Below are 26,105 nucleotides of genomic sequence, written 5' to 3' on the forward strand. Positions count from 1 at the left end.
CAAAACGATCATCTACCAAATGAACTGTATTTAGAAAATGCATTCGAGCAGCTTCTTGTAACTCGATCTGGCTTTTCTTCACAGATGGGTCAGTTATGCCAAGAGTATCCAAGGACCATAAGTCTGTTATTGTCTCTGCTGTAGATAACATGGACTTAACTAATAAAGATGAACATTCACTTCTCGCACTATCAGTTATTCGTCTCATTACAGACCACCCAAGTTTTGTTTCAATCGCTACGAGTCCACAAGACATTTCACGATAACCTCCTGTCATGAGCTTCCCAGCCACATCAGCTCCGATAAGGATTTCAATAGGATCTTCACAATTATCCACAATATTTACATTATAAGCAGCTAACTCCTTCACGCAAAACTCTTTCACAGTAGGTGGCACAGTTTTACAAATAATTTGTTGACTAAGAACTTTAAAATTACAATTATAATTCTCATGTACACTCGATAAATACAAAGTATATACATCATGCTTACATACCCCAGTATGCTTGCCACCAAATAGGGAGTGCTGCAAATATTCACAGCTGGTAGGCTCATAGCTCATTTCTTCAGCTGTAGCTCGTAGTAAATATGACCGCTGTGAACCCGTATCGATAATAGCTCTTGCTGCACGTTTTTTCCCGTTGCCCCTAATTACAACTTTGAATGTCTGCAGGACTACGTTTGGATTGGTAGACAAGTTGGAAAGAGCTTGATCCATTTCAGAACTACTATCAGTTCTCTTATCAACTTCAAGCGATTCTTTGTCTTTAGACTCAGATATCGGATTTATTTTTCTACACAGAAGAATGTGGTGTTTTTTGTCACAACACAAACAACTAGCTCTGTCATTATAATCTCTGACAGAATGTCCAGTTTTTAAGCATAAAAAACAATTATGAGATTGTTGAACAATTGCCTCTCTTTGCTTCAAGGGCATTTTTCTTACTTTAAAACAATCTCCAGAATAGTGTGCATTAGAACAAAATATGCACTGTTTTGACACTTGCGACGAAGTCAAAAGATCAGTTGCACTAGGTGCCTCATAAAACTTTACATTCCTAGTTTTATTTTTACTCATTTTTTTATCACCAGAAAATTTATTATATTTCACTTCCGCTTTCGGTTTAGAAGCGTTGAAACTTCTAGAAGCAAAAAGAATGCGTTCTTCTGATTCAACCTCATCTTGTAAAAATTCTAAAATAAATTCTAAATCACTTTTTTCTATTTTATTTGAATTTTGATCGGAATCATTCGTGTTCGTTTCACGAACTCTACGATGAGCCGATCTATAACGCTCCCAAGCAATCAAAGTTTCTTCGGGTAGCGATGACTCAACTAGAGGAAATAACATAGCAGCATATTTCTCCCTAGTAACTCCTAATAGTTCAAGTGAACGTAGTTTACTCTCGAGTTGATCAAACAACTTTCTTAATGAATTTTTTGAACAGTTCTGTTTTTGAAGAACTAATGCTAGTAAATCTCTAACGTATACTTGAATTAATAATTGTTCTCTGCCAAAACGCAATTTTAATTGTTTTAAAGCTATTTCATAGCTATTACCACCTGGAGGAAAACTCTTAATTAATTCTTCAGCAGGACTACCTCGTTCCATTGCTTGAGATAGATATGAAAATTTATCGTGAGAATCGATATTAATGTCCTCATCAATTTTTTGAAACTGTCCCCAAAAATATAACCAATTGCCTACATTACCGTCAAAAGTAGGTAATTTTATTTTTGGATAATTTAATAAGGTATTCGTACCAATATTAAAACTTTCATTTTTAGAGGATAACTGTTCAATCACAAATGATTCTAACTTTTGTTTTAAAGATCTCCAGCGATCAATGTAAGTTTCCGACTCATCTACTTCTCTCTCGATTTCAGTATCGGAAGTCTTCTCGGAATACAACTGTTTAAATTTTTCTTCACATGCCATCATTAATAAAGCTTTCTCCTCAATTAGCTTTAATTTATTGATTTTATCGGCACAACTCAGTTGATTTTCTGCCTTGTCAAAGGAATTGCATGCTATAGTAAACAGTCTTCTCAGTTGCTTCCTATCTTTCAAAACAGTTTTCATAATGAAATAAATGCTGAAATGTTTCGTACTTACTCTTAAAAAGCAACCGAGTCCTGTCGCGGACGCCAGATGTCACGGTTTGACATCGAATCAAATAATATTCTTATTCAGATACTTTCATTAAAGACTCTGCTTTGGATTTCTTGGATGAAAGGGCATTTGTTTATGGCGTAAATATAAAACTCAAAGCCATTCTCAAAAGTAAAACACAACCTTTTTTAATGAATTCCAAACTACATATACATCTTTTTTAACACCGTTGCCATTCGGAACAAAACAAAAGCTGAAACATAGACAATATTAATAGATATAGAGAATCAACGCGACAGGTTTGATATTGAAATATATTTTTATCAAATGTTTATTCTTTATATAATTATGAAAAATCAATTTGCTTTTTAAGTACAATATGCATTTTTTAGAAAAAAAAAATAGTTTCATTTATATACTTTCTTAGCATTTCATATTGTTGACATATAGTTTTATCCTCACATGTACATTCTGTGATGCATGTAGGTCTGAATGTCATATTCATTGTTTATAAAAAAATTGTGCCCATAAACTTTAAATGTTTAGTTTCAAATCTGAATTATAAGCCCTAAACAATTTGATAATAAAAGGCAAAGTACCAATTATGGTAATTGAAATCAATAATTAATTAATTTTTATTATAAGATCCAAGTACAGAGGGAAAAAGTTACCAATATCCAATTGACATTGGAGAAATTTGAAGAAAAAAGATTGTTTTTAGAAATCAAATAAATTAATATGTTTTTAATCTGTTTGATTTTTAATGAAACATCTTTATGTTTAAAGGAATTTCTGCAAATATATGTATAACTATGTCTAATTTAAAAATTTAAAAGATGTTTAAGTTTTTATTTTTTTTGGGGGGGAAGAGGGTGATTTATTATGTTCATTAATTCAAAATTTTGGTTAATTGATTTTGATGTATGCTGCATACATCATAGATTAAATGACAATACCAATAAAGGAATTCATTTATTTTCAAAGTGTGTGAGATATAATATTGAGCTGGCTAGTCTTTAGTCAATTTTTTTCCGTTTTTACCAATAGGTTCCATTTACCATATTATATATTTGCATTTATCCAAATTATAATCAAGTAGACTTTTAATTTCAGAACATTATTCCTAGAATGTTTTTAAATTTGCTTAAAGACCAGTGTTTTCTCTTTTTGTATAGCTAGTCAGATAAGCAATTTTTTTAAAATGCACGCTCCTTTTGAAATTCTGGTTAAAGGAAAAGAGGTATAAGAATGTCAACTGTAATTCACTTGAGATCAAGGCCAAAGATGGTAAATGAGAAAAACTGAAAAATGATGATTTTTGGAACTTTGTTGTAAATGACTAAGATTAATGTAATGGATAAACATATCAGAGTTATATAAACAAGTATATATGAACAATAAATGTATTAATTATTTTTCTAATCATGAGAATGTTAACAAACTAAGGTGTATAGAAATCTTGTTTGGTCGTTGCTGGGATAAATAACATGATATAAAGTATCAACATCACTGAGATGAGAAAACTGAAAAGTGATGATTTTTGAAACTTTGTTGTAAATAACTAAGATTAATATATCAGATAAACATATCAGACTTATATAAACGAGTTTATATGAATAATCAGATGGGGTCAGTTATATGAACAAGTATACATGAATAATAAATTAATTAATTATTTTACTAATCAAGAGAATGTTAACAAACTGAGGTGTATAGAAATCTTGTTTGGTCATTAACTGGGATAAATAGCATGATAGAAAGTATCGATAACATCACCAAGGTATCACGAAGTAAGTTTACTAAATTATTACAATCTTTGATGCTTGTGGCATACTGGCATTTTTTTTAAACTAAATTTTTGAAGATGCCAAGCTCTGAAACTTATGTGGAGTATAGAGACACAAAATTATTACTTGACTTACAAAAAATTCTTAGCCGAAGCATTTTTATTATTTTTTTTGTAAATGATTTAAAGACAAATCATTATTATTGTATTTTATTTACATCTTCAGCATTTTTTAAAATTATAATACAATAATTTAACTAAAGAATATAATAGTAATCACAAAAAAAAAAAAATTGAAATGACATTTTTAAATATATGTACCATTGACTTATTTTACATGTTCTTTATATATTTTTTAAATCTAAGAAAACGTTTATACATTCTTCTAAAGCTGTATTGCTTATCAAGAAATGAAAACACAATTATTTGAATTCTCTCAGTATAAAATTCAACAAAATAGTTTTGTCAGAAACATTAAGGCATATTGGAAAATTTTAAATAAAATTCATTTTATGTATTCACTTTTATTGTATGCTTTTAAAGAATTTTTTGTGAAAAGATGTATTAATTTGGTATAAAAACAATAAGGATGCTATCTTTTATGCAGCAGTTGATAAATATTTACCTAGTGTAAAGAAATGTCCTTAAAGTTAGTAGTAAATATATGTTTCATTTATGTGATTAGGCCTGTTTATCACATGTACTTATTTGAATGAGTTTATTTCTTTTACAAGTAAGTTCCTCCCCTATCTGGGAGGCAAAGGAGCTATGCATGCCTTGAACACAAATTTTAAAAGATATGTTGGAGTTAAGTTAAACAAAAGGTGCAAGAACAGAAGAAAAGAAGGATGACATACCCTGAGCATGAGATAGCATATTCTTGTTGATTTACTGATGATGATTGTGGAAAAAACTACTTATATTATACCTCGGTATCATTTCCACTTGCTATGACATTGCTTTTATTCTCCAACTTTATTGAGAAAGTTTTTTCTTAGTAGTGATTTTTTGATTCATGAATGAAAGTGATGAGCAGTAATATTCAAACAATTGTATTTAAATATTCAAATATCTTCATTCATGAGAATTTGAAGCATCCTTATTTACAAGTTGATAATTATGTTGTCAGACCATAAATTGTTATCCTTTGTTCAAATTCTAATTCATCCTAAAATTTCATAATCATTAGATATTTAAAAAAGAATTATATATTTAGAAAATATATTTATAAAAACTATTAATAAACAAGAAATTTTAAATATTTTTGAAGAATTACATATATTTTTAAAAATATTTCTATAACATTTTTTATTTATCTTTTTGTGTGTTTAATGGTTGAAAAATATTTCTAGCTCCTACTTTTGAGGGTTTTCTTTCTCTTACATAAAATGTTGACATTTCTCTTACAAAATCTTCTATATTCAGAAACTATGCCACTGAAGTAACTGCATAAAATCATTTCTTTCCCTGTCCTAGAAGCATTTACGATTTAGAATCATGCAATTGAATGATGCTTGCAGGATGCATTGTCTGTGAAAAAAGAGTTTAAAAGTAGGTTGACTCTAATAGATTTATGGACGGTTGTGTGATGCTGTTGTTTTTACATCCCAGAATCCCCTCTATTTTCCTATTCAACAAGTATTTTGAGCTGCTACCTAAAATGATAGGAAAAATGGCTTCCTTCATTTTTTTTTCAAAACAGAAAAATATCCAAGACTGAAAAAGAATATTGCTATGGAAGACATTTGTTAAATCCTTCTTATTATAAATGACTAATTCGAGCATTGTTAATTGAATTTTTCTACTGGTCCCTTTTTCCTAACAGTAAGCAGTAATTCAGATTTAGTTTGTTTAGTTCAAAATCAGAATTAAAAATGGATTTTAAAAATATTTCTAATTATATTATTCATTAAATAATCTACACTTTGTGTTGTTATTATTAATTAATAATTTTTTTAAGTCCCTTAATTCACTTGACACCTTAACTGTTATGCAATGTATCCAGTCAAAAAAGCCATAACAAATGTTTTGCTTTTTGATATTTATCAAAATTTAAGTTTTGAGTAAATAAGTAACTTTATTAAATTTATTATTTTTAAAATAAATATTATTACTTTTTGTATTAGAATTTCATGTTGTTTATTTATTCTTTATGCATTATTTTTTTAAAGCTGTTAAATATATATTGGCTATCCAAAATTAATGGGCTTTACCTCTTAAGGTTGACTCTGATGTTTAGATACCTATTTTAGAATTATTATTTATTTAAGGTATATTTTGAAAAAATTTAATTGTAATTTTATATTAATATTTGCATTCTATTGCTTCTGAGAATTCTTACATTAAGTTCTTAATATTCTTTCCCTATTTTTTCTCTTTTTTTAGCCTACCACTGTTTTAACAAATTTGCAAAGAGGAAATGTGCAAACTCAAACACCAGCTGTTCTTCCTGGTATATATATATATATGCATTTTGTCGCACTAATTTTAATTTTTAAATTTTCATATTCTTTATTCTAAAATCATGCTTATTGCCATTATTTTAATTCAGAATTTTAAAGTGCCTTTTGTATTTTATTATCATTATTTAAAAGGAAATGTTTGATATTTAAAGTAATATAAGTATGTAACATATGATGTTATGTTATAGAGTAATCTTGAAGAAATTACTTTACAACGTTACTTTTGTGATGAAAAGCCATTAATCAGTTTATTTTAAGCTTGAGGCATAACTTCTTACTAGATTAAAAGTGAAATAATTTTTATTATTTCCGAGCCATTACTATTTGCGATAAATGTTCTTTGCCCCAATGAATTTTCATAGCAGAAAAAGAGTGAATGATGAAGTTGGCAAATTTCAGCATTTCAGATATAGGAATCCCCATTTTCTAAGTGAAAATAAATTAAAATTAGAATCGATTGTGCAGCAGTTTATGACAATTAGAGCTATTAGACCTCGAAATACATGGATAATGCCATGTATCTCAAAAATTAAAATAAAAACAGCTTTTTAAATTTCAATTTAATTTGTTTGAAAATAATTAATTCTATGAATGCAAATAATATGAATTTATTGTATATACAGTATCCCAATAAAGTAGAACAAGTGTTTATTTCCTTAAATATTTCATTTAGGCATATACTTCCAATTTTAAAAATTCATGAGATAAAATAAACAGTTGTATGAAAATAGACTTCTCTAGAGATTGGTATTGAAAAGTTACAAAAAATCAAATTTTTATATGGCGTCCATAGTTAAAAGGTGTCGATTACTAAAATATTTGATTTGTATTCACCTATAAGCACACAAAGCTATGCTTCTATTTGCAAAATTTTCTGAGATATTAAAAGCAAATTTAGTATCTTACAAGCGGAGGGTATGAATTGGAAATTGAGTTCAGGATGATATTTGTATAGCCGTAATATACCTTTAAACTGTTGATTCATTAATATACTAAAGCACAATAACCAACCAATTCTAAGAAAATAGCCTTCAAACATTTGTCATAATTTATACGCTGGTAACTTGTCTTCTGTATTCAGCAGTCACTTCAAAAGTGGGAAGTCAAGATCTGATCCTCAATGTGTCTTTATTTCTCTTTAATTTTTTTTAAAAAAATTTCAAATTGAATTAAGAATTTTCAAATAGTTTTAATTTGTTTTTAACTTTTTATTCAAAAATGAATGTTTATTTCTCCTAATATTTGAATTATGTCTTATTTTTAAAAAAAAAATCATTATAAATGTAATTTTAATGATTATAAATAATTTAAATTACTATTATCTTAAAACAGCTAAAAGTGTTACATTTTTGGATTTTAATTATGAAAAATTATTTGTTCTAACTCAATGAAACTGTATTTTTATTGGAAATTAAAGAGGGTGGGTAATAATTTATTAAATATGTAAGCAAGTGCTCCCTTTATTTATAATTGAATAGAAATAGTAGAAAGCAGGTGGTAAGTAATTAGGTACATAGGCAGATGGCTCATAATTTTTATTTAGATTATAAGATATGCTTGGTACACTGCCCAACTTTCTAATGAAAGACAAATATTTTTTAATGTAAATAAAGGGGATCCCCTTCCAATAGATCTCATGAGGAAATTCTACTCTTGTGTAAAATCATCACTTATCAACAGTGCAGGATGTGAAAATGTAATTTGTTTCCAATGATTTTTTGGTAATCACTATTATGGTTCTTGTATGTAATTGAAAATTAATAAATGTAGCATAAATTTCTAAAAATGTTGTATATATTTTTATAATGTCGGTAATTATAATTAATATTTATCACCTTTTCAATTGAATTAATATATCACACATAAAAAATGTGTGATAGATTAATTAAAGCTGCAAATTGTAAATGTTTTGTTGTTAAATTAAATTATGATTTAAATAATTTTGAAATATTTTTTTAAAAAACACATGTATATTTATAACCATTTTCTTTTCAAAAATTTCTTTGTAATTCAAGTATTAGGACGATAAACATTTATTTTTGCATTAAAGAATAAGAAGCTTATTAATTAAATATATTTGTAAATTGTTAATTTAAATAGAATAATTTTGAAAAACATTAAAATGTAAAGAAAAAAAGACACATCTGGGATTAGGGCTGGACGATGATTGAACTCCATCATCCGATATATCGTCCAACATGTATCGATATTTTTTGTTATGTTGCGATTTCGTTATTTATTGCTATTATAAATTATAAATAGCGTATTTTAACATACTTGCTATTATAATAACATACTCTCAACATACTTGTTAATCAGGATGACTCTAAATAAAAGGAATTTTCATTTTATATAATGAAAATATTCGTTTTTTTTTCAATAAAAATAATTAGAAAACAGTTGTGTTAAATCCCCTTCAATAAAGTATGTCAGTGTCAAAGTATTATTTGCATTTTACAATTTACCGTATTCGTTTATGCTATGGTATAATAATTTTTACAATTTTACCTTTTTTACTGCTGATTTAGAAAACGTCAGTTTCTTTCATTCTTCATTTTAAAAATAATTTTTAAAAAAAACCGACATAATAATATCTTTAACCGATAAAAGTAAGCAGTTTTAATGAAACTCGAATTCGAAATCTGAAGTCTATTGTCTTGAAAATTTTATTCTGTATATGCTAACATAAATATTTATTCTTATTTTTAAAATATTATTGGCTGATTTAATTTAAATCTGCAAAAGAATTTTAGCAATAGGTAGATTACATAATTAAAATTAAAGAGACTTTCATATGGTTTACTATTTCAAAAATCAAAAAGAAACGAAAAGTAGTAATTAATGAGTAGAACTAAAGTAACAAATATTTTGGAGTGCGAGTTTATTTGCGGAAGAATGATGCAATATATTAAAAACTTTAAAAAGGGTCTTCCAATTTTCGTTCAATTATGAAAAAATATGTTTAAAAAATGAAAAATATGGTATTATATTTATCATTAGTATAAACTCAGCGAAATAAATAGCCAACACTGAAATAAAACGCTAGGTTTCCCAACATTAAAATTCTACCTAATTATTTATTTATTATTTCTAATTTATTCCATCAACATTTTGTGAAATTATGAAATTCGAAATGAAATGAAAAATTGGAAGTTAAAATAAAATATGAAGAATTAAAATGAAGGGGGAAATGAAATAAAAATGAGTTATATAATGAAACAGTTAAATGTTGAAAAATTACCACTAAAATAATCTTTATCTTAAAAACAGAAAAATAATAATTTCACTAAAACTTTCTTGAATCATTTGAATGCAGGATTTTTTTTTTTAATTTGTGCAAAATATTGTATACATGAAAATCTCAAGAAAAGTGCAACAGAAATTTCAATCATATAAATTGAAATAAATCGGAGTAAATAACGTTTAGCCATTAAAAATAATCTTTATCTTAAATACAAACTAAAACATTTTGATAAAAGAATAGATTATGAAATGGGAAAAGAGCATTTTTTAAAGATATAACACAAGAAAAATTATGCATTTTTATAAATATAAAAGTGCATATTATAGAAAAGGCATGCTTATTAAACCGACACTACATTTTCTCCTGATATACAAAACAATGCCTTGATATACAGTCGTAAAATATTGATGACGTACATGACTGATTCTCGATAGTCATGAAAATTTGATCATTATCAAATGCTAAGGTTGAGGGGGAGGGGAGATTTCCTTTCGCAAAAAGGGCATTTATATAAAGATTTCATTCATGTGTGTTGTTACCATTTATGCAAAAATCCCATGTTAAAACATCTGCATAACATATGTTATATTTGTAGAAAGGATTTTATGGCTGACGATTAAGCTTTTGCATTGTAATTCTATCTTGCTTTAAAAACACTGATACTAATCTCCCTGAAGTATATTATTGTGGAGAGATCTGTAAGACTTCAAAAACTGTCGTATTTTTTACTCTAGATTATATGAGATCACATGTACTGAATTTTTAATTCCAATACGCTGCTGAAAATGTCAGTTTTGTGCTGCTGTTTTTATGCTTTTTTTATATCTTGAACAAAGAATTACGGTTATTATTAGTACTAATTTTCAGCAATGCTTTATTTTCCTTGTAACAATCACTCTTCAAATCTCGGCTGCATTTAGTTGTTAATAGCGCATTATTTTAGATTAAGGTTTAATATTTGTATTCCTGACTAAAGTAAGTTTCACTTTAATTTGAAATTATATATTGAGTTGAGGCGTCCATCCCCTTGGCTGCCTAGAGCAACGATAGAAAGATAAAAAGATTTTAAAAAGCATTTTCACTGTTAAAAAAGATTTTTAACTGTGAAAATGTTTAAAAATTTATTATTGTAAAGTAACATTTTTTGCAGTCTTAAAAAATCATTAGAACCAAAATTTTTTTTAAAAATAAGGCTTCTGTTTAAATCAAATTTTACAACAAGTTTTTGCATCACAATGTATATACGTAAGTAAATTTTTGAAATGCATTGCGAAATTTAGACTAATAAAAACTTGTATAGAAAGAATTAAACCGAAAAAAAAATGCTTGGAAAATCATGGCAACATTTGAATACTTCGGTAAGCATATCTGCTTTGAATTTCGAATTTAAATAAGTGTATTTAAAGTGATGATATTTTTTAATAACAATAATAAATAATATCTTAGTTGATATCTTAATTGGACCGTAAAAGCTGAATTAATCAATTGGATAAATGTTATAAAATATATTTAAAATTCAATAGTGTTTAGCATCTGTTGCCTATCAGATATATTTGGAGTTAAGTTGTTTGCATGATTTTTAAACTTAACTCATAAAGGTATCAAAAATTATTAAAAATTGCTTTACCATTTTTTCTGGGAGATATTTCGGATGTTTAAAATAAACAAAGCATAAAAAATTTGCTTATAAAAATGTCTGAAAGTAAAATATGCACAATTTTTTATTATATTTAAATAGAAAATGTTGATGATATCTTTTTGTTTAGGAATAGAAAACAATTTGTTACAAAACAACATGCTTAAAGCAAATATTTTTATATATTAAAATGTGACAATATTTATAGAAATATTAACAAAAATATTGTACAAATGTGACAAAATGAAGAGCAACAAAAATAAACACTCACCGAAAAGAATAATTAATTTAAATTAATTTTGAGTATCGATTTATTGCATCCCGATTCATCGTGTACGATGACTCATGGTCATTATACTGATAAATCGATATTTTTCAAAAACTATCGAAAAATAGATTTTTTTCGATAAATCGAAAATCGGCGTAGCCCTATCCAGGACTGAACCTTGACCTATCGCTTACGAAGCGATTAACTTGACGAACATGTAGCTGGGCTGTTGAACGCAGAAGACAAGTTACTAGTATATTAGCTGTGCCAAAGCATTTGAAGGTTGTGTTCTCGGAATTGGCTAGCTGTTGTGTTTGAAATTTTAATGTATTAACATATTAAAGGTATACTACCATTATACTAAATCTCATTCCGAACACAATTTTTCTACCCGTGCTCTCCCCTAGTTAGACCATTTAGACTTGTTTTTTCATACTATAAATTGATGAGTCTCATTGTACAATTCAGGCATAATGCACATATTACAGTAGGTTATGAAAAGAGCGAAATCAGAAAATAATGCATTAATAATATTAATATTTGCTTAGTTTTAAAAAAGTTCAAATAATGCATTAATTGATGTGCATATTCAAAATAAGCATCTTCGACACTAAACAAAGTTGCAATCTTCTATCAATGCTTATATAAATGCGATTCAATTCATCACTTCTGACATCAAGATATGCTTCTAAAATTCATCGACAAAGAGCTACTATGTTTATAAGAGGCGTGTTACGTGCAGAAGAATGTAAGCGCCTCACCATAAATAACTATACTATACTCTTGACTATAAATAAAAGTCAAGAGGGGTGTCAGGAAACCTAGGAAGAATTTTCATAAGAGTCCTTGTAAAGCAGACCATCTGTCAGATGATCTAGGAGGGATTTGTTTCTATAAGGAGTCAAGGTGGCAATTTCATTGGGGACCTTGTAAACCAGGCCACCTGTCAGGTAATTCTGCATTCATTTATCGTCAGGTACCTGACGTGTGCTGAGAAGGAGTACCATCTAATTACAATTACATATGTGGAAGTACTAATTAAGACAATTCATCTATTAGCACAGACTTAATCTCATTCAAAACTAAGTAAATATATATATCGCAATTCTTCATGTAATTGTCAGAGATGGGCCCAACCAAAAAGTTTCAGAAGGTACCACACCACCTATATATAGGAAACTGCCACTGATAATGAACTTCTCGTACGAAGAATAGTTTTTTTTCTTTCCGAAACCTTTCGTTTTGGCAACTGATGCTTCGATCTCCATTGAAGTGACATTCGCCTGTTCATATTACATTGCTGAGCAAAGAGGAATTTGATTCCACCTCGAGTACTGGCCATTTGTAAAACATCGATCATGTTGTGATTGTAGCTGTCCTTGTCTATAAGTGTTGTGTTGATGCCAGTTATTATATTAAAGTATTCCCTGTACTGTTTATTTTTATTTTGATTGTTGAGTTCTGATCTGATATCTCGTACACTAACATGGAAGCAACTTGATACATAAGCCAAAATTGCAATTTCTGTATCATTTGTGTAATGCCTTATCTTACACCCTACTTCCCGGGGAATCATACTGATCCGAAGGCATAAGATTAATTTGAGAGATCGGAATGGCACGTCAACATAGTCGGAAACTATGTTTGAGTCCATTGGCCATCACTGGCCCTGGTACAATCCCTCTCTTAGGATGCACGTCCCGCCATCAGGAGAACATAACTCGACCCCACAATGTTACTATACGTACCAAAAGAACAAGAGGCAGGCAATTTTTAACAAAGACAAAATTTTGAGTACTGGATTGTTTAGCAACACTTTTAAATCTGAAAGAAGGAGATTATTATTATTGTGGTGAGAATGGAACACGCAACTGACATGTCGGAAATCCGTGTGGGTCATTTGCCACAGGAAAGGCTGAACAAAACTTCTGTAAGATGCAGTCCGGAAACTATGTTGAGTGGAAGCGCAGAATGTGAGCGAGAAGCTGTCCTGCCGAGAGGGGACGAAACCGGCTGTGAAGGAACAAGTGGCGAGCCACAACGCAAAGTCGAATTGCCTCTTCTCCCGGGGATTTAGTTTTATTTCTTTAATAATTTGAGTTTTTAAGCACAGAAAACCATCCTGTTGACTAACTATAATGTAAATACAATTTTTGTAAGCAGTTTCGAGGTCGAAAAGAGAGGCACTTTGAATTTTTAAACTTCGCTTTTATTCCATCCCGAGAGACGTAATTTATGTACAAGAAGCGATTACGAACCGACGTCTGTTCGCAAGCAATACAAGAGCAGAAGAGCGCGAAAAGCGACAGAAATATTTATCCCCAATGATTTTCTACTATGAGATTCTTATAGGGATTCTTTTACATGTGTCGTTTTAGAGAAGGAAAATTTATCTATCTTTTAAAAGAATATGTTTAACTTAATAGACTTTTATCCTTTCACTTGAAGCGTGAGAACCGCTGATTTAAGCATTTTTACAGAGCTCGTGGCATATTAATTAAATAAAAAAAAAATCCACGAGAAGGCGTAATTTATACATTGAAACAAAAGTGGAAATGTTTGTTCGCACCAGAACACAAGAGTTAAATCGGTGCTTTTTATCAAGAGATTCTTACAGGGATTTCTTTGACATGTGTCGATTAAGAAAAGGGAATCTTACGAAGATTTAGAAGGAATTCTTAATTCTTTTGAAAGCAGAGTTACGTACATATATATTTTCCTTTGAGATTGTCATGACTATCTAACTAGGGTTCAGAAGTGAGTGGTTCACTCCAAAGTAGTATTTATTTAGTTTTGAACCAGTATAGTAATGATATTTCTTTTCTTATTTTGCCCAATTGTTGATTATCATTGATATCTGAAGAAATCATATTCTTATTAGAATAATTTCAAAACCTTTCTCTGTTTACGCTGGAAGCAGTATTTTGTAATATATCTATACAGAAATTAGTATATTTAAAATCTAGTGCATTTTGCTGATGAGAAAAAATGCTCTTTCTCTTAAACTTTTCAAATGATATATGTACATTTTTTTATCATCAAATATTTTTACTAAAGGCATACGTTTGTTCATCCATTTTGAACAAATGTAAAATATATTAAATTTTTGTTTTTGCATTTTTGTCTGATTATTTATAATATAAATATAATAAGCATTGAAAATAACATATTATTTGAAAATCATTTCATATTTTTGCAGAAAGAAGCATTTATCAGTTAGCTGCTCAGGGTGAGCTCTTTCTACAGAGTAACGGTAAGCCTAAATTTTTAGGAATAATAAACAGAGTTGCCACACCACCGGGAGAACCAAGAAAACACAGAAAATATAAGAATTGTCAAAAAAAAAAAAAAAAACCCTTAAAAATTTAAGGGAAAATTGAAGTGAAAATTTCCATAAAAACAGGGGAAAATGAAGGGAATTTTCAGTTCATAGTTATTTTATTTCCTATTTAAAAAAAAAAAAAAATACCATTCTCTAAAGATTGCAAGAATAAAAAATCGTAGTCAAAGTTCGCGATTCTGTAATGTGAAAAATCACGCTTTTTCTCTCTCTTCTTTTTTTCTGTATAGATCAATCCAGTTTCGATTTGCGAGACAGTTGTTCTTTTTCCATGAGATTACCGATTGCCGCTAATAATCATGCGCATTCTGTTACTGCGTGAAAGAATAGATTTCTCTCGCGGGATTAGCAACATTCAATATGCGAAAGCAGCGTGGTGGTGTTTTGTCAACTATATATGAGTTTGTTGAATGGTTTGTTTATTATTTGAGAAACTGTCAGCTTAGTTCCATGAAATTGATGGCAGAAAAATCTGCAGAAGTTGATATCCAGATACTTGAATTGACAAAAATGAATAAATAAAAAAAGTTGTCTTGCTTTGTAGTGTTTTTTGTGAAGTAATCATTAAATGACTTGTACTATGATAACAAAAATGTTTTTGTTTTATTTAACCCGAATCCTTAATTTTGTGTGACTTACAATTAAAGAGCATGAGAGGTAATATATCCCCTCCATCTTAGTATATAAATTTTGTCTTGCGAAATTCTAGATAATAATTTTTTTTTCTGTTTGTAAATATAAACCTTCATTTAATGTGCTATTTTGAATTATGTTAAATTGTTGCTTCCTTTTCTTGGTTTTCCACTCCTTAAAATAATACTCCATTATAACTACATGAATGCTATTTCCTCTTATTTTGAATATATGTACAGTGAAAAAGGCAGGGAAAACACAGGAATTTTTTTTTTTTCCAATTTTGAGTGGCAACCCTGATAAAATAACAGTAATTAAGAATAAAATGAAAATAGCATTTTTGTAAATTTTCTTTCAAAAATATAATATTTGGACATATCAGATTAAAATTATCATATTAAGTTTTTGAATATTTTCAAAAATGCTTTGTCATGCATGCATTCCAACTGCCCAGTAACGCATTGAAATATTATTAAAAGAGCTAATAGTTGAAGTGTTAATAATTGAGTTGAAACTGAATTGATTGATCTTAAACAATAATTAATTTGTTTGAAAATAGTTATTTTGGTAAATGAAGGAACTAAGAAGCAACTTGATAAATATTTCATTTGTACACTTGAAACTTTACTACAAGTTTCTTTCTTTTGTTATTTTTACCTTTTTGTTATGAATGTATAAAATTTTGAATATTAAGTTTGTATATTTTTTTTCCAGTTTCATATTCAATCATACATTTATAAAATCATATTTAATATTTATTACATTTAAATGATCAGTTTTCCATGTGATTATTAACAGTAATATGTATTTTTTAGCCATGAATGACAGTTTTGATCCAAACCAGACAGATCAAAATGGACTTACACCTCTTATGTGGGCATCTAGTTATGGACAACTTGCAACTGTACAAAAATTAATTAGTTGTGGTGCTTCAATTTCGACCATTGGAGACTCTGGTGAAAATGCCCTTATTTTAGCTAGTTCTGCAGGCCATTCAGTCATTGTAAAGGAGCTCATAAATCAGGGTGCATCTCTTGATTACAGAGATCAAGTAAAATTGCATAGCTTTGATATCTTTTCTAATTTAAGTTGATAGATACATTGTCAGTATGCTACTAAATGTGTCCAAGTTAAGAGGAAAAAAAGGGGGGATCTATTTGCTAAATTTATAAGAAAATGTCATCTCTTTAACAGATAAATCAACCGCCTATATCAATAACTGCATTGGAATAAAATTTAACATTACTATGAAACAATGATCAAATCATATAAAAAATGGTCTTTAAAATCAAAAGTAACTAAAGGTATTTAGTCATTTTTATTTAATAGTAGAAAATGGTAATATCTGAGGCAGGTCTGATAAAGTAAAGATATTATCTGAGGTAAAGATAATTTCCGAAGTTTAATGACTGGTAAAGTAAAAGATAGATTCTGAGGTTTAAAAACAAAACCTATTTTAATTCTTATATAGTCACAAATTCTTATATAGTAACAAATATAATCACCAAGATCTAAAGTTCCAAATTATCCAAATACATGGTTGCGGCCATCCTTCTGTAATTACAACAGATTTACCAAAACTATCTAATAACTTTTTTTATAACTTTTTAATTTCACAAGTGAAAAATACAGACTGATGATTTTTTTCTCATTTTTGAAATCACTTACAATGAATAAAAGTGAACTGTGCCAATTTTCGATTTTTCGATGTCAGTTTTCGAAAAATATCGATATCATGATCATGAATAATGGTTCATGATGAATCGAGATACAATAAAGCGATATTCACAATTAATTTGCGTTTTCGATTTTGTTTTGGTTATCGGTTAGTGTTTATTTTTGTTGCTCTTCATTCTTTTTCCCCTTCATACATAATTTTTGTAATATTTCTATAAATACTGTCATATTCTACTATATAAAAATATTTATTTTAAGCATACATTTTGAAATAAACTGTTTTCTGTTCCATAACTGAATGATACCATTATGGAAAAATAATTGCGGTTATCAGAAGGTTGTTGTATGTTTTTTTGTTTTATCGCTAAATATTCATCTTCAGAAATAAAAGCAAAAAGGATTAATTCAGATTAAATCTACAATTTTATTCGCAGCTCGCATTTTCAAACTCAAGCGTACTCGTATAAAAAAAAAAAGAAGTGCCGTTTTATCTCCGCATTCGCCTGTCGGCTGAATTCTTGCTGAACTCCTTTCGAAACTAGTTTGAGTGCTCAGTCGGTCTTGATCGAACTTCCGATACTTATCGAACTTTTGATACATATCGAATTGCTGATAGCTCTCGAATTTTCGATACTTATTCAATTTTTGGTATATGTTGTATTTTCGATACTTATAGAATTTCGAGATTTCGATAGTGATCGAATTTGCATGACTATTGAAAATCGGTCCTTTTCAAATATTTTGGAGGAGATTTCAAAGCATTGTTTTGCATATCGGGGGAAAATACGTGTAGTTCTTCTTTTCTTTTATTTTCTTTTCAATCCGCATGCTTTTCTGTAGTGTGCGTTTTATATTTCTGAAAGTGTATAATTTTTCTTGTTTTATACCTTTAAAAAATGTGGTGGGTTTTTTTTTTCCAATTTTATTATATATTTTTTATTACAATATATTTTTTTTATTTAAGATAAGAATTATTTTTAATGGATAAATTTTATTGCTCCAGTTTATTTCTCTTTATGTGATTAGATTGTTTGTTGCACGTTTTTCAAATTTTCACGCAGTTTAAAAGAGTTTTCTTTTCTAAAAATATTTTAGTGGAGATTTTTCAATTTTTAACTGTTTTTTTATGTAATCCTTTTTTCCACCCACCCCCCTTTATTTTAATTTGTTTAATTTAATTTTTTATTTCATTTCAAATTTTATATAATGCCAAAATGTTCATAGAATACTTAGAAATAAAAAGATTATTAGCTAGAATTTTAATATTCAAAAACACAGCGTTGTACTTGAGTGTTGGTTATTTTTTCATTGAGTTTATATTAATGATGATATATGATGGCATATTTTTCTTTTATTTGAACATGATCAAGACCTTTTCTAAAATTTCTAATGTTTTACATCATTCGTCCGTAAATACACAGGTGTGCAAAACGTAAGCAACAGGTGCTTTTTTTTTTTTTTTTATTGCCATAACTCTTCGAGAAATCATTTGAGAGACATGAAATTCAGAAATGAGAGCAGCATGTTGTACTTAAAAGATGACGAAAACATAGTTGTGCAAAAAGGAATAAAATGCATATGGTATGGAATCAAACAAAAAAAAAACGTTTATTGAACTAATAGTATCACTACACATGATTGTCTGTCCAAGAGGAAGAACAACAAGCTGATATTACTTAGTATGGGATATGCCCTCCCCTTACTGCATTGGTTGCTTCGCATCGTCTCTCTATACTCAGCACCAGATTGTCCAACAGTTCTTGTGAAAAGAGTGCCCATTCCTCAATCAGCATCTGTTTCAGTTGCTGGGTGTTCCCCGGACGATGTAATCGTGTCGCAAGGCATCTTCCCAAAGCATGAAACTCTTCAGTTTATATCGAGACATAAGGGCAAAAGTGTGTCGATTTAGGAAAGGGAATTGTAGGTATCTTTTAATGGAATGCGTACGTATTAGTGATTTTTATCCTTTCGCTCGTGACGTGAGACATGGCAATTTTTCAGAGCGCGTGTTAGAAATACTTAAATATAAAAGTGGCATTCGTTTTAGGAAATAAGAAAAAATTTCAGAATGAAGTAACCTGGGCTAATTTAAGATAAAAAATTAATTAGGATTTAAATTAAATTAAAAAAGATATTATAAATATAATAGTACATTCAAATAGCTTGATTCACTCATTTATTTAAGTCTATTATAAGGGTTGTAGACTGGTTTATTAATTACGTAAAAGAATTTCATTTCTGCCGAAATTATCAAGTGAATTGAGAAATACCGGGAACTGAGCTGTTATTTCTTTTAATGGAGTGAGAACTTTTGTAGTATGCAAAATAAAACTTTTTTCTTTTTTAATTATTAAAATGCTTAAGATGTTTTCATTTTGTTAATTCTTATTAATAAAAGGAATTAATTGTTATTTTTTTAATGCTGTACATCTGTGGAATATACCGTGTAAAATTCTTCTAAAATTATATGTTCGAAAATTTTTGCGTTACGAGATACTGATTTAAGTAATATAAATCTTGATTATCTAAGAATTTTTAGTATATATGTGTGTGCATTAAAGCAATAAAATGAAAAACAGTCTATTAAACTATTATTAACTTCATATGATAAAATGAGCCATCTCTAAATGACTCCTTATTTTTATTCTGTTGCATTTTTTCAATTTTTAGAATTATTCATCTTTTGTATAGGAGGGTAACACTGCTCTCATGTATGCCGTTTACAATAACCGTGCTGGTTGTGTGCAAGAACTACTGAATGCTGGTGCAGATATGACAATTGTTAATGAAGCTTTAGAGTCTGCATATGAGATCGCAATTAAGAAAAGATGTAGAGAAGGTATATTTTATATACATCTGAATTGGCGTTTAACTTATTTCTACTTTATAAGCCATATGTTGTTACTCATAAAAACCTTTAATTATGTTATTTACTTCATATATAATTTAGTGCAATTATAAAGTGTCTCTTGAAGTTGAATATAATTATTCGTCTTCATTTAGCAGTTATAACTCTTGTTCATAATATTATTCAATATTACCTGTCTTTTAAATTCCTTACTTCCAAATAATTTGTATTTTTAAACTAATCGTTGTAAATTGATATTTTTCGACCTTTCTAGAAAGTGGAGGATATTGATTTTTTTTTTAATATTAAATTCAGTTTTGAATTTTGAATAATAGTTTTCCTGCCTCATAATGTTTGTGTAAAATTTCCATTTCCATCCTTGAGACTTTTCTTATTTGCTGAAAGCAATTACCAGATTAGCTTTTGTAAGAGAAGTATTTGATATTTATAACTTTAAAATGGTCAATTAATTTATCACAATTGTAAAATAAGTAAAAGAAATTAATATACTCACCTATAGTTATTTTTTCAAACTTTATTTTATTGTTTACATAAACAAATGTATTTGTTTTATTCTGTGATAAGACTTGAATGGGACACAAGCCAGCTATAAGAAAAATGGTTTCCTAACAGTTTCGATTTCGATAATCTATATGAAGGATTGCTTTCAGCAATACATTTAACCCCTATAAAGGATTTCTGTCAGTAATATACTTAATCTAATATAGCTAAAATAATGAATTATAATATTTTTATATAAAGCAATTGACAAAGCATTATCTAAACTGTGTACATTATTTTCCAAAACTGTGGAAACCTTTAAGGAAAAAATATATTTCAAAGATTTGAATACTCATATCATTACTTTTTTTAGAGAAGTAGCATAAAACGATACATTATTAGAAAGCTAATTTGATTGCAAATGCGATACAGTAATTTTTATGAAGGAACTTTTATTACAACATAGAAAATAAAAATTCATAGAATTTACAAAATCTCTTGGTCAAATGTCTGTAAATGCTAAATTGCATAAATTATTGTGTTAATTGCTGAATTACATCAGCTTTTCTGGGTTTCTATCTCTCTTTTTAATTTGCTTATAATATAGTGTTAAGTTTTAATTGTGTTATCTTTGAATTGGACTTTTCAATAGATTGTTTTGGAACAGGAAATATTCCATCACTGAAATATAATTAGCAAAACTTATTTTTACATACTTTTACTACATGACATGAATCTTAACCCTATTGAAATATAAATGGTACATTGCTTTGAAATTGATTACTTGTAGAAGGGTTCAGTTTGAAGTCAAACATATTTATATTCTTACGAATCTGTATTATTGCTACCCTGCACAATTAATCTCATAATTAGGAAGAGAGTTTTACAGTTTTATATAGAGTTTTGCAAATGCCAGGTCAGTGACTCCTTGCCTTGGGGCGACGTAAATGAAGATCATTTGGCGACATAAATGAAGATTCTTGAAAATATAAGAATTATGGCGGTAGCTCTATTTGCACTCGTGATCCGGCGATTCTTCTAGAAGGTTCTGTGCTCTGTCAGAGAATCTATATAAACTCGGGAAGATAAAGAGCGAATCAGGAGAGTTAATTCTTTCTTACTTTCTTGATCACAGGGAAACCTCTCTAATTGCGCTTCTTACTTTTTAATTGTTTAATAATGATTTTCGGTTTGCCTGTGTGTGGTTGATTTCTACAGATGACGTCTGGTGTATACTTCGTCTGCGTTTTGCTACCTGTATTTCGTGGTTTCTTGTGGAATTAATGCATCGTTACCAAGCTTGTTGGACTTCTCAACACACACTTGCCGAACGATTTCGGTAAAGGCATATTCTTGGAAAATTGTACTTTCCTTTATCTTGTAAACTCTATTCATATTTTCACACTGCGGCCCTAGATCATAACTATAGTTATGGCTTTATCTTGAGATTTGATGAGCAAAAGTCTTCTCCGACTTTCTTATACGTATTTTTTGCCATCACTGCCAAGTACGGAAATTCCGATATCATAGTTTCAAATACATGAATGTAAAATTAATATGGATTTTAACAAAAATTTATTGTTTTAAATGATTAATCATAACTAGAAACCAACGGGAGTAGTTTCCACAAAACATTCTCGCATACTCTATAATAACTCTTCCTGCATGAAACAATGAGACTTGGGCAAGGCTGTGAATACCACAAAGATTTTTATTTTTCTTCATTTTTATTTTTATTTCGGAATTCCATGGGTGATTCGCAGTATAGTAAAGAAATCCCGTATTTATATATTAATGGTTGGACAATATAATAGTTAATATTAATAGTTGCGAAATATCGGTCTTGACTAAATCTAGCTCGCAATCTTTGGCAGTTTTTTTTAACGATTAATTACTGGCATGCGATTAATACACGAATACCAGAAAATAGAATTAGTACTTTGGACGTTGTTTTTCGTTCCGATTGGAATCAAAATTCGACATAGAACTACAAGTGTAGCGAGATCACATACCGTGTTACAGGTGTTTTGCTTTGTTACCTATGGGAATTTTCTCTATTTTGCGATAATTGATTGTTTCTATACACTCTTTCCTGTCTTTATCAGTCTAGTTTTCTGAGGGCTAAATCTCTTCATATTACTTTACAGAAATAAAAGTTTTCCTATTAAAAATAAGTAAAAAAATATTTTAAGAATTATATAAATGTAAAGCAATATAATAAAAATATTTCTTAAAAGAATTAATTTTTAATTTTTTTTTCTTATAACTTCATAAAAGTTACCTTTTTTCGCTTAATTATTTTCCATAACTTTCTTCATGACTAGTCAACTGTTTGTATCGTTTTTAAACAAATATTATTATATTTCATAAATATATTAAATGAATAAACATTCGATATCACCTCACAGAATAGCAAGCGCGTAACATACTGAGAAAATGTCTTCCTCTCAGCTTCTGCCCATGCCATTAAAAATTTAATCAGAAAAATCGAGACGATATGAAGTTGACTCTCTAAACTGTTCAATAAAGTTTAAATGAAGGAAAACCGATACACAGCCTCAGAAATTGCACTTTGTGTTTCTGGTTATTTATGCATAATTTCAAATTTATTACGGGTAATTGAATAATATTTGCTGTTTTATGTTCTTAATTAAGTTATCTACTCATTGTTATACAAATTTGTGGCATTTCTTGAAAAATAAGTGTTATTTCAATCGTTATCATCAAATCTAAAAAAAGGCGCTTTTCTTGAAATGTTTCTTTTTTAATTTTGGCCACAAAAAATACATATATTTCCATCATTAACTCATCGTTTTATGATTTCTCTACAATTCTCACACACAATATATTTTACTTGTCTGTATGATAGTACAAGCAGTATTTACACTGACTGTGCACCTTTATTTGCATGCAATTTTAGTTTGGTGATGAACACTTTTGTAAAAAAAAAATTCACTTATAGAATAAACTTTTTTTGTTCTTTTTTTAATGAAACTATATCTTAGCATTTTTTCAAATTGGTATTTCCTTTTTTTTTTTTTTAATTTTTATGCTCATAGCAATATCTCTCTCCTCTGTTGGATTGTAATTTCTGTCTTACCATAGTAAAAAACTTCTATTGCCTTGCTTTTATATTCTGCATGCAGAGTTAATTTTATCTATTAACGTTTTTGCCAGTGATAATTGTAATCTTAGTTTGCTGCTATAAAAACAAGATTTAGCATAATTTATTTATTTATTAAATTTCTAATAGAAATCTTACTTTCTTTCAGCCCAAACAGTTATGGAGAAACATATGCTGAATTTAATGCAAGCCGATGTGAATTTAGTTCAAGTGAAAACTGAACCTTTATGAGCCGGTTATTTATTTATTTTCATCATGTATGCCTATTGCCCGTTGATTTACTAATAGTTGTTTGGTAGAATTATTATGTTTATAGATTTTGTGTATGTTTTTTTTGTTTATTCCTTTTGTTTGGGATTTTTGGTAATGCTATGCACAAATTATTCAGTATATTTCAAATATTCTCAAAATATTTCAGTTCTAAAAAGTTACTATTTTTATTTTTAATTTAAGTTTTAACTTGAATTACTTTAAGTTAATTTTCGTTGAATAGAAATAAAATCTTATTAAAAGATTTAAATGTAATTACACTCATTATTTATTGTAATTATTCCATGTATAAATATCTCCTGGAGGCCAAGCAACCATTCTTGCACATTCAGTTGACGTCTTAGGTTATAGGATAAAAAATTATTAGACCTTTCTCTGTTCATTTTTATTATTCTGAAAATATCTTTGTATTTTTAATAGATTCACTTCGTAACTGTTTATTTATTTATTTTTATTATTTGTTTAAAGAATATGCTCACTGCAGAAAAATCCGAATTTTTTTTTTTTTTTTTTCCAGATTTATACTAGCTTTTAACTTTGAGATTTGGCTAAATATTTAAATCGAATTTTTCGATAATTTATGTATATACGAGCAATTGGAAAAACTGATTTTCCTTTTACTGTTATAATGTGAAAGAGAATGATATTTTTTACAGTGAATGTAAAGTTTTTATTTAACAGTTGAAATCATTATAAAAGCATGCACTTTTAAAATGTATAGTTAAGCTTTTATATGTATTTCATATAATGTATTGTTTTCTTTAAACTCCAAGGTTTTTCCAAGACACCAGTGAATATATTTATTAACTAAGAAATGAAAATCAGTCTTATATTTAATTTAGGTAAAACTAATTAAGTATATTATTGATTAAAAGAATCAATACAACTTAGCTTAAATTTACTCTAATTTTGCTTATGTAGGGGAATTATTATAATGTAAATAAAGAACACATTAAATAATTTAAACAAAGAGAAAACTATTTGGTTGGTGCATAATTATTAGGCGTTTCTTTGACATGCTATATTTTAATGAAAATTTACAATATCCTTTATATCCTCTCTCAAAGTGGTATAGCATAATATGACGAAACGAATATGAGTATGATTATCGACACGCATTTTTATAACCTAAAAGTAGAAAAATATTTTTATTCATCAATTTGTAAAAGATATTGTGAATTTTTATTAAAATATAGCACATCAAAGAAACGCCTGATAATTATGCACCAACCCAATAAATAAAATAGGAATTAAATTAAATTAAATTTCTGGTGTAAGAATTAGATTAATAATATTTTAAAAACTGTGAAATATGAGCAATTATTCTTAGTATTATAAGCAACAAATAAAGGATGCACAATGGATTTCAAATATTAATTGGTGCAGCATACTTTGTGTGTATTATGTGAATTGATTCCATTGATAGATGATAAAGAAAAGCACAATTTATGTTGAAAAGAAAAAAATATATATGTTCTATATGATTTTTATGAACATGAATATTGATTCCATTTTACTGAGAATTTATTTTGAAATTATTGATTTTATCCCTATAGCTTTTAATATAGGGTTTAAATTGGTACTTATAATTTTATTGCTGGCATTGAAAATGTATTTTATATTTACGATTCATGAAGCTGTAATGCACATTTAGCACAAAGCTTGAATGTTTTAAAAATGCATTACTAATAAAAAAGTTTTATGTTTCAAGTTTTGTTTATTATTTCTTTTTTTGTATGAACTTAATGTATATATTTTTTATATAGATAGATTATGATGAATTTGCTTTGAAAGCATTTGAAATAAGAAAGATGATATTCTTAATTTTTCTCCTAATGGAATTTAAATAACTATTAAATATCCAGTTTTTCATAAAATGTTTTTTTTTTAATTTTATATTTATTCAGGTGTATATCACATTAAACTTCTCAAAAAAAAATTCATATTTTATACTCTGGCATTAAAATCCCATACAGTTTCTTGTAATACCATTAAATTGTATGAATCAGATTTTATAATCAAATCTTATTTATCGAGTTTATTGTAACTAAGTGATAAATTCATTTGCCACTTTGAATATGATGAAATCATTGAAATCTCGATCTTTGAATAACAAATGCAAAATCTACATGGGTAATTTAGATACATGTTTAAAAAAAAAAAAAACATTATTCTTGCCAAAAGCAGCATGAAATAAGCACAT

The 26,105-nt window shown here is 28.1% G+C and overlaps 1 protein-coding gene across 4 annotated transcripts in view; it reads left to right on the top strand.

Annotated features, from left to right (window-relative positions):
- LOC129960409 (ankyrin repeat family A protein 2-like) overlaps nt 1–25,559 on the top strand; it is a 32,474-nt gene extending 6,915 nt beyond the window's left edge. For 3 of the 4 annotated variants that reach the window (XM_056073828.1, XM_056073827.1, XM_056073829.1), the window contains exons 4-8: nt 6,285–6,351; nt 14,709–14,762; nt 16,298–16,533; nt 19,851–19,998; nt 23,781–25,557. In XM_056073828.1, coding sequence (XP_055929803.1) covers nt 6,285–6,351; nt 14,709–14,762; nt 16,298–16,533; nt 19,851–19,998; nt 23,781–23,863 — 588 coding nt within the window. In that variant the 3' untranslated portion in view covers nt 23,864–25,557. Of the gene's footprint in view, nt 1–6,284; nt 6,352–14,708; nt 14,763–16,297; nt 16,534–19,850; nt 19,999–23,780 lie in introns of all 4 variants that reach the window. The other variant, XM_056073830.1, reaches the window with a different exon arrangement.
- Nucleotides 25,560–26,105: the final 546 nt, after the last annotated feature.

The sequence above is a fragment of the Argiope bruennichi genome, chromosome X2 (genome assembly GCF_947563725.1).
Source record: "Argiope bruennichi chromosome X2, qqArgBrue1.1, whole genome shotgun sequence".
Taxonomy (NCBI): Eukaryota; Metazoa; Arthropoda; class Arachnida; order Araneae; family Araneidae; genus Argiope; species Argiope bruennichi.